The sequence below is a fragment of the Mastomys coucha genome, unplaced genomic scaffold (genome assembly GCF_008632895.1).
Source record: "Mastomys coucha isolate ucsf_1 unplaced genomic scaffold, UCSF_Mcou_1 pScaffold6, whole genome shotgun sequence".
In the NCBI taxonomy this organism is placed as follows: Eukaryota; Metazoa; Chordata; class Mammalia; order Rodentia; family Muridae; genus Mastomys; species Mastomys coucha.
Window position 1 is genome coordinate 30,871,132 of NW_022196912.1, and position 17,005 is coordinate 30,888,136.

A 17,005-nucleotide genomic window follows, 5' to 3' on the forward strand; every position below is an offset into this window, starting at 1 on the left:
GTGGGGTGGGCTTCGATCCTAGGAGGCGTGGAAGGGGGTGTGGCTGGATCCCGGAGGTGGGGCGCTCCAAGGGGCGGGGCAGTCCAGAGGGCGGGGCCCGAGGGGTGGAGATTGGGACTACCCAGGACAGCGGAGCTGGGGGTGGGCGGCTAGTTTTGCAACGGCAAAGAGCCTGTGGGTTTATTATAAGGCGGAGCTCGGCGGGAGAGGTGCGGGCCAGAGGAGACAGAGCCTGGCGCAGAGGAAGGAATCTGGCAGTCGGGAGCTGACTTCAGCCGGCGGAACCTGCAGCCCTCGCTCGGGACAGCAGCGCGCTGGGCAGGAGCCCGGGACAGCAGAGCGCAGAGCAATCAGCAGAGCCGGCCCGTAGCTCCGTGCAACCCGGCAACTCAGACCCACGTAGCCCGCCGAGCTCCCGCCGCCGGTCTGGGCAGCATGAGACGTGCGGCGCTCTGGCTCGGGCTCTGCGCGCTGGCGCTGCGCCTGCAGCCTGCTTTCCCGGTGAGTGTGGCCCGGGGCAGGGCTGGAAGGCGGCGGGAAGCCGGGACTCGCCACTCACCGATGCCATGCAGGCGGCAGCACGTGGAGGGGGAGGGGAGCGGGGACTTCTTCCCGCGCTGCCTGGCGGATCCAGGGATGGTGAGCCCTTAAATGAGGACTCCTGTCCCAATTCCTCTACGGTCCGTGGGTGCCACGAGGGTCCCCCAGCTCGTAGTCTGGGCGTCCCGCAGCGTGGAACCTCCATCGGTTCCCCACTCTCAATTAAGTAAAACGACTCCACATGGGTCTGAGACCGCCAGCCTTAGGCGGCGCTTGGAGTTGCTCTCTCTCGTTGCTGACTTGCTGGCCATCTCAGCGGCCTGGCCTCCGCCAGTGTCCCGGAGGGATGCAGTAGTGGCCATGGCCACAACGCCTTTCCCATAGACCCTAATTCAAACCAGACTGCAGGCTGCACCCCAGCGCCGCGGAGCCCGGGCGCCCTGGTCCTTTGCACCGGGGCAAGTTTGGGCGCAGCGGAGCTGGCGCGGGAACGGGAGGGGGCTGACGTGCGGGGTGGCCGGAGGGACGGGATTTAGGCTGTTCGTGGGACACAAGAGGGTGGTGCGGGGACCTTGGGTTTTTCTCTGGCTGCCCCAGGTGAGCCGGGCCGAGCTGGCAGCGGGAGGTTCCGGGAAGTTGGCTTCTCAACGCTAAGGACCCTAAGAACCCAACTTTGGGGTCGCTGAAGTTGTGCTGCCTCCCGAAGGGCCTCCTCCGCATGGCCCGCGCGGGGGACCCTCCCCGCGAGTGGACCCCGGTACAGCTCTTCCCCTCCCCCGACTCGGCTTTGTGCTGAAGCCGCGCGTAGGGAAGGCGGGTCCCTTGGCCCGCCCAGTAGGGCCGCGGGGAAAGAGGGACGAACGTGGAGCTGGCGACTGGTTGGGGGAGGCTTCTGGGTAGGATGCAGCCATCCACCTTTGGCGGGGGTCGGTCTCTCTAATCAGCGGCGTGGCCGACAAAGAGCTTGTCGAGGGTACCCCAGAAAGTGCTCTCCCGCCCCAGCCGCCGTCCGCTAGCCCGCCTTCCCCAACGGGGGCGCTTTGTTCTCGGCCCCTGTAACCCTTCCCTGGGAACCGCCCCGCAGCGCCGGTCCTTGACGTGGGCCGGGTCCTGGGTCGCCGCCAGGTGTCAGCGCTGCCCTCCGGGTGTCCACGCCCCTAGCCCCCGCACCCGCGGTGGAGTCCCGGGGGTCCTTTCCACTGGCGGCTTTGCCCAACCCCTGGGAGGCAGAGGCGAGGTGAGGAGCCTCAGGCTTTTATCCCTTCCGGAAGTGGCAGTCTCCCACCGCCACATCTGGTCTGCTTAACTTCGATAGTCCTGGCAAAGGCAGACACGTGCACAGGGAAGGAGAGTTGAGCGCTGGTAGATAACCAAGGTCGTGTACCCATAAAGTGGTAACCTGGACACGTCCCCAGTCACTGCTGATGGGCATTGCCTTCGCTCCTTCCCAGGTGGCTTGTGCTCTCCATCACTCTGGAGCCCAAGAGAGGACCTCCATACTTGTATTGCCTATGAGTTGGGAGGGGTGGGGGGGGGGGAATGAGGGTTCTCAGGGAGGGATATGAATTCCAAACTGAGTCTCCGGTGCACTCCTGGCTTTAAGGTTCAAGAAATTGTTCTTGAGGTCTGTGGCTTTTGTGGGACTCAGATTATGCCTGGAATCATAGTTACCACTGTGGAGAAGAAAGTGGAGCCACTTGGCATGCCTCCCTGGCCCGCCTGGCATTACCTCCGGCTCTATTCTCCAGGCCCAACTCGAGGCCTCACTGGGGCAGTACAGAGGCAGTACTGAATTTCTTTCCAGCCAGGATCTGGAGAGGTGGTGATCTCTTTCCTGGTGTCTTTTAAGAGAGGCAGACATTCCCGTGACCTAGGCCCCTCAAGCACCCTTGAATAATACTGAGTAGACAACTGGAGGTGGTGACTCTTTAATGGACTGTGTTTCCGGGAATTTCCTGGTGCTGGCCTGGGAGGTTAAACCCTCTAGGGAAACACAAGGTCTGGGAAGTAGAATTATCTCAGTGGAAGGCTTCCTGGAAGAAAGAAGATGAGCGGAGCCCCCAGGTCACTGCCTGGGCTTTGGGACCAGACTCCCACTTGGAGGCAAGAGGGTTTGTTTTGCTTTATTCTTTATTAAGTTTGGTTCATTTTTCTCTCTTTCAGAGGAAAAAAAAACATGTTTGGTTAAAAGTGGGTGCATAAGAATGAGGGCATATTCAGAGCTTCCCCATTTCTTGAAAAATGAAGGCAGCTGGGATTTACTTAAAATGGGAGCACATACCCACAAGTTGCCAGAGAGCTGGTTCACTTCTCAGGGCTCCCTAAGCTCCTGTGGGAAGCAGGTCAGAACAGCCCTGGGGACCAGAGAGATAGGGAGTGCTGTTGGGTGCCTGCCTTTGAATGGGCCAGGTGGGGAGGGTGCTGGGACTGGAGGCTGCCAGCAGCGACTCCCCAGAGACTGAAACAGGTTTGTCTAAAGTGTTCCCCAGTGTGAGTGTGCCCTGTGGTCTTTTGTTTCTCCTATGTAGAGTAGGAGAAATGGTTATTTGCTCTGGAATAGTGACTTGCTATTTGCTCCCTTTCTTTCCTCTCTCCCTAACTGTAATCATTTGGACTAGTAGAGACACTTCCCCTGAGGTCTGTCAGAATGGGAGGGAGTTGGGGGAGGTCTAAGCTGGCATGACATCATTGCTGGCTTCAGGTCTCCAGGGAGGGTGGAGCTGGTTGTAACCTACCTGTGGCTCTTGATGGGCCCCAATAAAACCTCATTAACACACATTGGTGTGGAGAAGGGACTGAAAAGAATGATGGGAAAGCTTGGGATTTTTCCTTTTTTTTTTTTTTTCTTCAGTACTTTCTACATCTCCCCTCCCCCATTGCTGCAGCAAAATTTTGGATTCCTGAAGTCCTTTGAGAATGTATCATGGTAGCCAGACTTTTTTTTTTTTTTCCAGTGAGTTCAAAATTGCCTCTTTATAAAGTATCCTTTTTTTTTTTTTTTTGAGCCAGGGTTTTTCTATGTAGCCCTGGCTGCCCTGAAACTCAATATATAGACCAGGCTGGCCTCAAACTCCAAGAGATCCACCTACTCTTAACTTTCAGTGCTGGGCCTAAAGGTGTGCGCCACCAAAAGTGCCCTACTTTTACAAAGTAGTCTTACTTTGAGCAGGATTCTGAACCCTTATTTCCTTTTTGTTATCTTCAACAATAAGATGCTAGGTGTATTTATTCCCTCCTGATGCTGAGCCCTCCTCTTCAAACGTCGCCAGGTCAAGTAGTCTCCTGGTTCTTGGTGGCTCTGAAGAGTACTGTGTCCCAGTGCCTGGTGGTTTGAATTCTGAACTTCTCTTTTCCTTCTCAGTCTTTGGTAGCCAGAGTGACACTGGTGTGTCCGAGCATGGCAGCTTTCCTGTTCAATTCTAATTTATTTTCTTTATCAGACTGAAAAACAAGGCAGATTAGTTATAATTCTTACACACACAAAAGTCGCACCTTTGAGTAGCTCTCAGGCTGTGTGAGTTTGATGTCCCTCAGGAATCTCTGTTGAGACTGCTACAGTGTGTGTGTGTGTGTGTGTGTGTGTGTGTGTGTGTGTGTGTGTATAGAAGGGGCAAGGCAGAATGGACGTGTGCTGCCAACCCCACCGTTCTGGTCCCAGAGAGATGAAGAGGCGTTGGCCAGGTGAAGAACCCAGAGAACTCCCTAAGTGTGAGATTCACACAATTCCAAGAAGCACACGTGAGCTTGAGTTCTAGTTTAGCAGTCTCTTTGGTAACTTATCAGCTCCAGCTGCCCTGGACTAACAAGGCTAGCTCACTCTCAGTATTGATAATCGAAGGCCTTTGGTTTTGTTTTGAGACTGATCCTCACCTGGTAGCCTAGCCTGTCCTAGAACTCTTAGCAATTCTCAGCTTCCAGAGTGCTGAAATTACACTCAAGGCACCATGAGTGACTGAACTCTTGTACCTAATCCTTGACTACGACTCTAGGGTTTGGACCTTTCTCCATCTCTTCCGTGTATGTTTTAGTTCATGTTTTACGTAATCTAGCATCCATACTTAGAAACAGTGTTGGATCAAGCAGAGCCTCATTCTGAAGCTCAACTCTGCCTCTAACTTACTATGTGATCTCAAGTGACTCACTTCCAACTTCTCTGTCCCCATTTGTAGAACAGACATTGCCATACCTGTTCTTTCTGCCCACATTCTGTCATTTGCATATTTATTTCATAAGAGATGGTAAAAAAGTGCTTTGTAATGAAAGTGCCTGGGGGTGGGGATAGTTAGCTGTTGAATATAGTTAGGGTTAACTTTTTATCATGTGTTTGTTGTGTGTGGGGGGTGGGGGGGAGACTTGGTACTTTTCTTACAGACCTCCTTAGCTTTTCCTCCTAAGCTTTTATGATGGTATATATCATTGCCTGATCTTTTGAGTGTGTGTGCATGAACACGCCTGTGCATGTTTGCGCTCATGCTTGTGTGTGCTCTCGTGCTCACATATGTTTATGTATATGTACGGTGTGAATACACTGTAGAGCTGTCGGATGTCTACCACTGCCAAGAAGGCCTGCATACGGAGGCTGGGTGAATCCTGTGAGGCCCTGCCTGGAGTTTGCAGATCTTACTTGGACACTCCTGGTTGTGAGCATTTTGCATGGAGTGGCTGTTATAGCTGGGCTGTGGCCTACATTGTGCCTTTGGGTAAACCCTGAATATTGGGCAATACCCTGGGCTGTGGCTGTGTGTGCCTGATGGTTGCTTAGGTACAGGTAAGAGCTCTTCATAGAAAGCTGAGCTCAGTGGACAGCGGTGGGGTCCTGGCGGTGGGCAGCGGGCACCTGGGGCTACATAAAGCTCACATGCTATTAATATTAACTGAGTGCTGAAGAATCAATCTTGGGTAGTGCCTGTTTGCCCTCCCCGTGCACTTTTATCTTTTATCTTGAGCTTGGGGAACACACTTACAGATTTAGTAGAGTTTTTTGTAAGCCCTGGGAGGTGGGTTTCGTGGCCATAAGTTGGTAGCTTGGGATCCAAGACTCCTGGTTTCTGTGTTGCATTCTCCCCTGGCTCTCCCAGTGCAAGGGTGTGCTAGGGGAACAATTTGAACATTAAATTATTTCTAGTCCCAAGACACACAGAGCATACTGTTTCCTAATTGCCTTTTTTTTTTTTCAATCTGGTTTTGAAGTGTTGGGTTTGAAAATTCCCCTGAGAGGAGCCTGCCTTAGTGTATGCAGAGGGAAGATAGTGAAACAGGAAGTCTGCAGAAAGTATTTTCATTTCCAGGACCTTGTGCCCCGGAGCAGAGTCAGCATGGTGTTATATCCCTGCTGGCTATTCCAGAAGAGACTGGGTTTTAGGTAGGAATGAACCTTCTAGAACCTTCTGGCGAGTATGACAGGAATGCTCTGACAAGGAGCTGAAGTGCATGGTCATTTGTCTTTTCCATAAGCAGGTAGCTTCAGGTACAGACTATAAGACTAGGTTCTTAGAGTGAGACCCTGAACTTGGTACCATTTCAGCTCCACATGGACACTGGAGGTCCCTGCACAGCAGGCTCTGGGATGACTAGCTTTGCCTGTGTAGGATACTGTTGCCTGCCCTACAAGAGCTTCCCAGGTTACTAACCTTTGTCGATGCTGGGGAAACCCTGACCAGGCTTGGGTATTGGAGGAGGGACATCCTGCCACCTGGCATAGGCCGAGTGTTTGGAGAGTCAGGAGGTCTGGTGAAACCTGCAAGTGGAGGCAAGTTTGGCAGGACGTGGGGAGAACTCAGTAGGAAGTCTCTGGACCAGTGACAGGCGGGTGTGGTGGTGGTGGTGGGTTGGTGGTCTAGATCTCCTTTGCCCAGGGATCTTTCCTGCTAACTCTGGAACTCAGAGTCCTCTAAAGGTGGCTTCTCTGCGAGCCTCTCAAGGGTCTCCCATCTCCTACTGTTTATGGCTTTGTGGGCTGCCTAATTATATAGAGAGGAGGTATTCCTCTGGCCTCCAGTCCTGGGAAAAGTTCTGCCCAGTGACTCACCTGAGGCCTGCAGCTGTGTGTGCGCTCAGGCACACAGGCATGCTTGCTTGGGGGCTGCGGTCCTGCTGGCTTCAGCCTTCATAGCCCTGGTGTTCTTGCCCCCCAAGGCTTCCGTTAGAGTCCTGTGGCAGTGGTAGCATCTGGGAAACCTGGTCACCTCTTATTTGCAGCTCCCTCCCTTTCTTGGTGTCTTCCCCTTCTTAACTACAGGTCTGATGGCTCTTTGTATCCGGGCCTTAGACTCAGGCAGAAATTCTTCTTTCTTTTGTCCTAGCTTTGTCCCTGACTTCTCGTGGCCCAGGTAAGTAGCTGATCCTCTTGGGCCTGTGAAGTCTGCTCAGGGGCCTCCATTTCTAAAAGTCGTGTGTTGGCAGAGAGACCTAGTCCTGGGACAGTGAAGCTAACCCTGCAGGGCTTCCCCGGCTTCTCTTGGTTTCTCTTTACTCCTTCTGGAGACTCAGTAGGGAGAACTGACTGCCCTAGGGGTCTCAGACTAGACCACTCTGGAGGTGGATGTGGGGTAGGTTTTCAGATCAGTGCCCTTGGCATTCATTGTGGGAACCAGGCTGAATGGGGCCTCTGGGCAAGGTCAGGCTGGGGGTGGAGGCCGGGTCCCGCACCCACACCCAGGCAGCCTGGCTCCCTCCCCAAGGTCCGCTCATCAGCAGGAATGAAAGCAGTGCCGGGCAGGTTGGGGCAGTGGGCAGGTGGGCGTGTTTATCGCCGTGCTCATCAGCTGAGTCATGATGCCAGGCCTCACAAGTCCTCCCTGGAGGCTCACCCAACCCACCTTGACCCACCGGTGCCCACTAGCCTGAGGTAGGGCAGGATAGTGAGACAAGACCAGCCTCAGGGGCTGAGAGGCCAAGGGAAGTTGTTCATGACCTGTCCTGGCTGTATCATGAGGACTTGTGGGTGAATCCTGTGTCTCTGCTGTCCCTGAGGAAGCCGTCTTAAGTGCCAACCTGCTGAGAGCCCCTGCTCGGGGTGCAGGAAATGCACCAAAGGAGAGTACCCATCCATGGAGTAGGCCCACGAAGCTAGACCAGAGACAGGGATGGCGAAGTCAGCTCCCACCTGTGTCTTCCCAGGCAGCTGGAGGGTTTTTATCTCAGACTCTGCAAAACCATAGAATTCAGTCAGGAGCCTAGACTGCAAAGCAGGCTTCCTGAGTATGAAGAGTGCTTGGAAAGGTCCTGCAGGGCATCAGGAAGTAGAAGAGGGCCAGGCACCTCTATCTCCTGGGCATTGCCCCCTACCCCCATCTCCAAGGATGGTCAAAGAACCCTTCCAGTACACTGACAGGGAGGAAAACTCTTAATCTCACCACATTTGGACCTATCCTAGCTCTCTCTGTGGCCACAGAGGCACTCTTCCAGTACATTCTCTTTCTCATGTAAGGACAGCAGCCTGGCCTGATGCTCAGGTCTGCCCACCTATAGCCATTAGGCTGGCCAGGTGAGAAGGAACCCAGAACTGGCAGGATACTGACACTAGACCTCGAGTGGGTGGGCAGAGCGAGGGTCGCCCATCTCTAGGATGGAACTGAGGAGGCTGGTATCTACCTGTGGCATCCAGCGTATGCTGGCCCTTGGCTGCCATACCAGACAGAGGTGGCTCAAGATGTTCCTGGGAATTCACTGGTTGGGGACTTGATTGCATCAGAGGGGCACAAAGGAACATGAACTCTGGTATCCTCTGCAGCAACTTGGAGTCCCCTCTCCTAAGAGAGTTCCAAATGGATATGGGGGTCAGGTTTGGGCTCGGAGGGCCCCAGCAGGAGCTGCTGAGACTGTCATGGAGGTCGACGTCACTCCAGCTTCTCCCAGAGGAAGCTGAGGGGGTGTGTTGAGGGTGCAGTGTTGGGATCACATCTCTCCCAGAATGGCATGTTTGGGAGAGATGGAGCCCTTGTTTCCAGCCCCTATGCTTGGTCTGTAGGCTGCCATAGTCTCTGGGTTCTGTCCTACCTCTCTGCCCTTGTGTGCTTCAGAGGCATGCTCTGAATTTGATAATTTGGGCCATTCCAAATGGGCACAGTGTTCCTTCTGCTCTCCCACCCCCAGGAGGAGGCAAACCTGGATTGTAAATTCCTAGAAGTGGTCCTGAGCATGCCATCAATGAGCCTGAGACAGGACAGGTTGGGCATGCTAGCCACCTATCTTTCCATAGAAGTCTGAATCCGTCTACCTTTGGGAGTCCAAGCTAACTCAGATCTTCAGGGCTTGAGTAAGGGGCTCCTAGCATATTAGCTGGCTAGTTCATCTTGGCTGATCAAAACCCACATTGGGCTAGAGAGAAGCGTGGTGTACAATCTGGCCCACCCGGATGGACCACAGACAGTCTGGCTTTATCGGTTCTTATATAACTTTGCAGGTAACTTTTTAGCTCTAAGCCTTTTTCCTCACCTGTGAAATGGGGTTCCTCATATCCTGCCTAGAAGGGCTTTTGAAAAGATTAATGAAGTAGTATGTGGAGTGGTCGGGGTTCTCTCCTTGACTGGAGCAAGTCTCTAGAAGCACTAAGCCACATGGCCTGCTGTGTGCAGCACCCCAGTGGCTGTGCCTGAGTAGGAGAGTACAGAGTCTTCGTGTGAATGGCCCTTCTGGTCTTGCCCCAGTAGTTAGTGTTGATGTCATAGAGTCTACAAACATGCCTTTTGGCCTTCCTCAGAAGTCCAAGCCTTTCCTGGCAGATCAGACATTCATTTCCACTGAGCCTCTATATGAGGCTGGCTCCTGGCCTAAGCTGTGTGGGCTGGGCTGGGCTGGCAAATGGGAAAACTAGACACCCAGGCACCTGGGTGGGGGCTCGGGAGAGCAGGGTCCCAGTTGTAGGGCACTGTGGCCTCTACCTGGAGGTTCTGACTGAAGGTTACCCTGAGAGGAAGCGGGTTCTCTATAGATACCAACATAGCTGGGTCAGAGTGCCAGGTGGGTGTGGGCCCCTGCCCTGACCTACTCAGCGCCAGTGAAGGCTGCTCTTCTGAGGAGTGAGAGCTCTGGATGGGACTGTGATGGCAGCCAGGGTCTGGCAGAGCAAACCTGCCTGGCCTTTCTCCATTCTGATGGATATGTGCCCTTAAACAAGTGACAGTCTCCTTTCCCTCAATTTCTACATCGGCAAGATGGATAGGGCATTACAGTCTGAAAATGGTTTTGAAGATAAGTTAGCTAATACAGGGAAAGTGCTCTGACCGGTACCTGGCCATTACTCAACCAGTAGTGACTGGAATGCCTGATTTCCTAAGGTCTAGACCTGGTGCCCCTACAACCTGGGTCAGCCCCTTAGGTTCCCCTGCCCACTGCTGGCCCCAGGACCTAGACTCCTGGACCCTGCCCCCATTTTCCCTTTAAGCCACCTCTGTGTAAACTCTAAAGGCAGTGGAGTTGTGCAGGCCTCGAGTTTATCTAGGCTGTGAGATGTCAGAGAAAGGGCCTGGGATGTTTTGTTCCTGTGTGGGCTGGGGCCACTCCAGGAACTGAGAAACCCACCTACCTTTTCTAAAACAGCCTCCTCTCAGAGTCTGACACCTCAGGTTAGCCCACCATGCTGTGGGACCACTCCCAGCATTCTCTGCCTTAGGTTTGCTTCCCAGTGGCCTCAGTGCCTTTTTAAGATGCACAGGCAACTTAGCGTTCGAGGGGAAAAGAGGAAATTAAGTGTATTTTCTGGGGGTGGTATTATTGTCACCTGCATTCTGACAGAGGTTAAAGAAATTTGCTCTTTGTATCTTCTAGTCCCTTCTTTATAATCTTTTCCCATCTGTTGCAGCTCCTACCCAACTGCAGGGCCTCAGTTCTAGAATTAGCCCCTCCCCCATAGGAAACAGACTTATGCTATAATGTGACCTACTAGCCCCTCCCATGGACATTTTAGTTTTCGAGACACTAAGAAGAGAGACACTAAGAAGAGAAATTCTGTGATCAGAGTTAGAGCCGTGCCCCCAGCCTCACAGCTGGAGCCCTGGCTGGTGCAGGTGTGTGGAAACCTGTAGTCTCTGCTTCAGTGAAACTTTCAGTGATTCTTTATTTAGCCAGTTCAGGGGCAGAATGGCCATGAGAGGTCTATGTGTCATAGGTGTCAGGCCCCCATACCCTGCTGAGTCTAGAATCAGCTAGGTAGCAGTTTTGGGGGGTACTGGCAGACTGGGAGTTTACATCCCAGAAGTGAGAATGGTAGGGTCCCTATACTGTTCCAGACAGGATCTATCCCCCAGACTTGTCAGCTGCCTCTCTTCAAGTCCCTTGGCAAGGGATGGATCAGCAAGATGTACCCAAAAGAAGCTGAGGGGACCCTTCGCTTCCTTTTAGGAAAGTGTGGGGTCAGCATGGTGGGGGTCAGGAAGACAATGTCAGAATGACTTTCTGTCTCTTTCATCTTCACAGGCTACTTCCCAGAGACACCTTAATTCTAGGCATCTCCAGCAGTCACCTGGCCCATAATACTTTGCTGTCCTTTGCTTCAGCCACTGTATCTGGTTGTCCCTTGTCAAATTCCTATGGTATAGTAGCCCAAATAAGGTTTGTTCCAAGGAAACAGTCCAAATCATAAGATATCTTTTCACTATATTGGGTCTTCTCATTCTCCCATGGTACATCCGCCTGGTCAGGCCCAAAGGATTTGAAGAGAGATGGCTGGCAAATCTGGGGAATAGGTCCTGTCTGGTTCCCTCCAGGAGCAGTGCCTCATGAGAGGCTGGGCCTGGGCCAGGGCCAGGTGCCCTTGTTCCACATTGTCTGAAATCCTGCCCTGCCTGTGCTGGCTGGGTTCTGGCAGGTGGGAGCTGCCGAGGGACTGGTCTTCCAGCTCCACACCCAGCTCTCAGCTGAGCCTGCTCAGAGACTAGTCCTGGCATGTGGGTTGCAGGGCAGATGCCAGCCCCATCAGGAGGTATGGGCATCCGGGTACTCATGGGACATTGACCTGTAGTGGGTATGGAGATTGAAGGAATGGTACAGGCAAATTTGCTGGTGCTGGCTAACTTGGCTCTGTCATTGGCCTTGGTTTGCCATCTTATGTTAAACTAACAGAGAATGCTGACAAAAAAAAACCCCCAGTTATTAAAACCAAGGAAGGATACTGTCTTTCCAGTCAGCCCATTCCCAGGAATCCCCGAGGCGTACAGGGTGTGTGGAGCAGCAGTGGGGATCGCTGAAGTGGGGGATGTGGGCAATCCGCGTGTTCCCAGGGGATTTTGGGAAATTGCCCTCAGTGGAAGTGCTGTCAGAGACTGGGTCTTGGAGGTGTTTTGGGTCCTGTGCTCCCCTGGTAGGCAGCTAACAGGCCTCTTTACCTGCCTTGTCCTCACCTTTGCCCCACCCTGGGTTGGGCCTCTCGTTCACTCCCTGCTGGGTCACCAGTCACTTCACTGCAGGTCCCAGCTTGATTCTTGCTGGAGAGAGAGAAAGTTGATAAATCATGGTGCCTGTCAGCCGGAAATTTGGGTGTTGCCTAAAGGCACCAATGGGGGCCCTCTCTTCTGGAGGTGGCTTTAGGAATGGGTTTCTGGGTCTGGAGGCCTCCTTACAGTTTCTCAGCGCTTTGGGAGAGAAGTGAGAAGGTGGGTATCACCCAGCATGCGTTTCTGGTCACCTATTAGCACACACTGCCCAGCCTGACCTGTGAGTGCCAGAAAAGAATGCAGGGTTTTCCACTCAGACCACTTTATTCCCCACCAGCCCAGTGGGTACAGAGACAAAATGGGGAGCTGCCCAGACACCCAGCGAGGAGTACTTGAGCTAGATCTGGTACTGTCCCAGAGAGCCTCGTTGGAGAAGCTTCTGGAAAATTCACCCAGCATTTTCAGCTAGGACTGGAGGAAAAGGTGATTATGGGAACGAGAGCAGTCAAGACCCCAGGCTGTAGGACACAGGATATATAAGCTGAGAGCTACTGGATAGGAGTAGGTTTTAGTCACATTCTCTCCTGTCTGCCCTACCCTCCAGGAGGCATTGCACCTTGTAGAACGGCTGTCCCGGAGACCCACCTTTGGGGCCCCCTGGGGTAGCTCAGTAGCGTCAGCATCCTCCTGACGTTAGTAGGTTGCACAGTGGCGCAGCTCGTGTGAAGGCGCTGGGCTGGGAAGCCAACTACTTGGGAAAACTAGGTTGTTCCTGGTGGGCCCTGGCTGGAAGGAGATTCTTGCCTTCCTTGGTGGCTTTGGGGGCCTTTGGAAGCTCAAATGTCCCCTCAGCTCCCTGGTGAAGCAGGCCCTCCTTGTACTGTGGTGTTTGTCTGCTAAGAGTGAAGGCATTGAAAGGAAAGACTGATCGAGAGCCTTCCCAGGTTGCTTTGCTTCTTGCATTGGCTTACAGAGCTCTCCTGCCACTTGATGCCTTGACTTTGAACACTGGATTCAGTCAGGGAACAGGAGTAGGGGTCTAAAAGGCTCCTCAGGTGACTGCTTTCAAAGTACAGCAGTCTCTGAGGTGGGAAGTGTCACGTGACATTGTGATAGTTCTTGGGGTCCCTGGATGCAGAAGTCATGCTCAGATCCTATGTCCATTTGTGCAGAGGGAGGTGAGTTCTGTAGCTCGGAGCCCTCCGTACCCCAGAGTTGTGGATTCTAGGGGTGAGGGGAGTAGCCTGTAGTCCTTAGATCCACAGGTCTGACCAAGACACTGGTGTAGGGGTAGATCTCTTGCATACCGTGAACCTGCTTGAACCGCCCCTCTCACCCCCCATATTTGCTGTGGAATGGAGTCTTGGTTGGATAAGAATGGTGGATGTTAATCTTGGTGTGACTGTGGGGTGGGGGTTATATCCCTGCACTTCCCAGAGTAGCATGCTGAGTGGACAGAGACTACGTGCCTGAAGCCTGGGCTCCTGATACAGGTGTGTGTTTGGGGGACAGTGTGTGTGCGCGCACGCGTGTACGTGTGTGTGTGTGTGTGTGTGTGTGTGTATGAGTAACTAGCTGGGATCCAGGCTGCTTGGGAATGGCTGTGACCCAGCTCCTTTGATAACAGCAGCTCTTTGTCACTGGATGTTGTGACTAATGGGACTTGTTGATTCAATGACTCGGCTCCCACCCACAGAAGCTAGGGGTTCTGTTGTGGCACCAGGCAGCTGCAGACAACCCACAGTTTTGCCTCTCTTTCCCAGTCCATGATGAGAAGTTCCCAGCACTGCCCAAATTAGAGACGTGTGAGTGGTCTCTTCATACCCCTGTGATTTCTGTTAGGGTCAGCACCAGGCTATTTCTTACCTCGCTCGTACTTCCAAGTTTCCAGGTGAGGAGTCCTGAGTTTTGGAGTGAAGGAATCTATTTAATAGCAAAATTCTGTGACCTTAATTTTTTTTCTTTTATTACATTACGTATGCACATGTGTGTCTACGTGTGTGGACATGCTTGTGGAGGTCAGAGGACAACTTCAGGAAGTCAGTTCTCTCCTCCCATGTGGGTCCTGGGGATCAAATTCAAGTTGTCGGGCTTGGAGGTGTATGCTTTATCCTGAACATAGAAAGTAGAGAGCCCCTTGGAATCAGTGAAGCTTTCTAAGGGCTGTGCCATTCAGACATCACTGGAAGTTGCACAGCAGGTAACATGATAATGTCCTAGGATGCTGATGGGAAGCCACAGGTCTCTGTACCCAGTGGCTGCAGAATCCCAGGGTATGCAGCAGATAGACATTCTCTCTGGAAAGCTTGTAATCCAGGAACCCTTAGAGACATCCCCTTGGAACCATGATTTTTTTTTTTTTTTTGTGACACAGCTGAGGTGTCTTCATTCTCGGTATCGTGACGGAGTGCTGGCGTGCACACCACTCTCAGCCTCAGGCAGCCAGGATATGGGACTCCATAGGTGACTACCAAGGAGGGTGGCCTTCCTTCCAGTCAGTGTGGGTGTGGGAGCTGGCAGGAAGTGGCTCCAGGCTGCCTTTAAGCATCCCAGCCAGCCCTCTGCCCACAGCTCCAAGCAGGTTCTTTGGCAATGGCTTGCCACTAGAGGTGAACTCTATCCTGTACCATGTCCTGACCCATGCTGCTGCTTCTATACCTTTCAAACGTGTGGTGGGTACCCAGCTGGGCTGCTAGGCAGGGACAAGCACTCATCTTGCTTCCTGGTGCTGAAGCTGTGGTAAAGAAACCGAGGCCATTTTCCCTTGAGACAGAGAGTCCTTAGGCCTGGGGAGTGGGGAAGAAAGGATGTACTGCAGTGACTTGTTGGCTGATGGCCTTGGGCAGGTCCTTCACCCTGGGAAGTGCTATTTCTTATCTGTTAGAGATGCTAACCTCAGCAGGACACCTGAGGAGCTGCATGGGAGGTATAGAAACCAAAACAAGTGGTGAACATTTTCTCCAGCCCAGCTTTGGATGCCCAAAGTAGATGAGTCGACTGGTCTTTTCTTTCTTCCTGTGTCCACTCCCCATGTATCCTTCATGATCCTTGGAGGTAAACCAAGCCTCTAACTTTAGGTTTTCAAATCAGCCAGCTTCCAGGCTCTGTGCTTCAGTAGGAGGGAGCTAAGTAGCCCTGGGTTTGATAGCACGAACCATGAAAATCTTTCTTACTATGAGGGTTTTTTTAGTGTGTGTGTGTGTGTGTGTGTGTGTGTGTGTGTGTGTGTGTGTGTACACAGATACAGGTACATATGTGTACCACAGCAGACTTGTGAGGAGGTCAGGCAAACTTTATAGAAATCTTTTCTTTGCTTCACTTGAGTCCCAAGATCACACTGTGGCAAGCACCTTTACCTGCTGAGCCATAGCGACGGCTCTGTGTTCTATTCTTGAGATGTTTGGTGAGCAGCTGGTTTTCTTAAGGCTTGCGGAGGTGAAAGGTAGGGCTGGCTTGCCTTTACTTCCCCGAGTGGCAGGAGGTAGGTGGCTGGATGGGAGTTTTCTTATCCCTAGACATCTCTAAGTCGTGGCCACACAGTCTTGGAAGGACCCAGGTCAGAAGCGATACTGAGAGGGCCCTATGAGCCCTCCAGAACACACAGGGTTGTAAATAGTACCTGATTGTTGCATTGGAGACTCCTTCAGCTGGGACCTATGGAGTCTTGGTTCAGAGAGTTATCCCCCTGCCCCTTCCCTTCTCTTCAGGGCCTGAAGTCTCTTCCTTTCCTTACCTGCAATGCCACTGTGAAAGGTCCAAGCTGAGGGTGGAGGTGGGGCAGACAGGGAGCTGCTCTTTGCTTACGGGTTTGGGGTGTAGGAGGGGGTTGGCTCTCCCCTTTCTTTCTCTGCCCTGGACCTGGTTTACTGGTTTCAGCAGAGATTTGTTCTAGAAGCTTGTTGCGTAAACAAGATCACAAAGGGATAAGCTTGAGCAAAGCCAGGGGAACAAATTGCTTCCCTGTGAAGACCCAATCTTATCTAGCTCTTAGAGAAGCCCTCCCTTTTGGGAAATTGCTGACTTTCGGGGCTTCTCTGTGGAGGGAAGAGGCTAGCTGCCCTGTGTTTGCCTGGACTCCAGTAAATCTTTACAGCCTCGGCTACCCCACCCACGTTGAGCAAGGTCTGCACTCCTAATGTGTGACTCAGGCTGGTCTAGTTGGATCTGGGACCTCTACCCCATCTCCAGCTTCCCTTCCCATAGAGGGAGTCAGTGGGTTAGGAGAGAATGGAGTTGAGTCCTAGAATGAGGAGGAAGCTATGAACTCGGGGACTGTTCCTGTCTGGTGGGTGCTCTTCTCCATCGTGAAGGAGGCAGCCACAGGAAAGGTGACCCCAGGAGTCTAGAGTACCACCCGAAGCAGTTTATACAGGATGTGGGCTGATGTGTGCTGAGGGCATGGGATCTGACTGCTCTGTGGATGGGCCAACAATGAACTTTTGAGTTTCTACTGCAGTAGTTCTCAGTTTGTGGATGGTGACCCCTTTGGGTGGGAGCCACATATTAGATATTTACATTTATGGTTCATAACAGTAGCAAAATTACAGTTGTGAAATAGCAAAGAAATCACCACAGCACGAGGAGTTGTATCAAAGGGTCAGGGCCTTAGGAAGGTTGAGAACCACTTGTCTTCTGGGCCTGGGCCATGGCAGGCTGGCTGTAACTGCTCTCTGGTGTTAAGGCACAGTGAACCAACTGTCCTTGCAGGTGGGCCTGTTGAGGCTCCAAACCTTCGTCCCAGGGGAGAAGAGCTTGCTTTTGCTTTGTACTTCTAAAGGAAGTTCACTGGTATTCAGGCCTTGTGGCTGCTCTTGTGTGGAACTGCCCCGGTATAGAGCATATACAGCTGCAGCTTTCCTCTGTGGGTCCACCAACCACTCCTGACTCCCTCCTTTGGTGAGTGAGGCCAACAGGGCTGTGTCTGGGTCCCTGGGCCAAGCATCCTGGACCACGGTGAGCCTCAGCTAGGCCACTCTAGATGTTCTGTAAAGCTTCTGGTGAACTGGCTCCCTCCTGTCTCTTTTTTTCTTAAAATTTCATCTCAGTTCTAAGCTCCTCTGTACACATGACCCTCCAGGCCCGGGGGGGGGGGG

The 17,005-nt window shown here is 52.7% G+C and overlaps 1 protein-coding gene across 1 annotated transcript in view; it reads left to right on the forward strand.

Annotated features, from left to right (window-relative positions):
* Positions 1-121: 121 nt before the first annotated feature.
* Positions 122-17,005, forward strand: part of Sdc1 (syndecan 1) — a 22,816-nt gene continuing 5,932 nt past the window's right edge. The window contains exon 1 of the mRNA XM_031356477.1: positions 122-501. Coding sequence (XP_031212337.1) covers positions 436-501 — 66 coding nt within the window. The 5' untranslated portion in view covers positions 122-435. The remainder of the gene's footprint in view (positions 502-17,005) is intronic.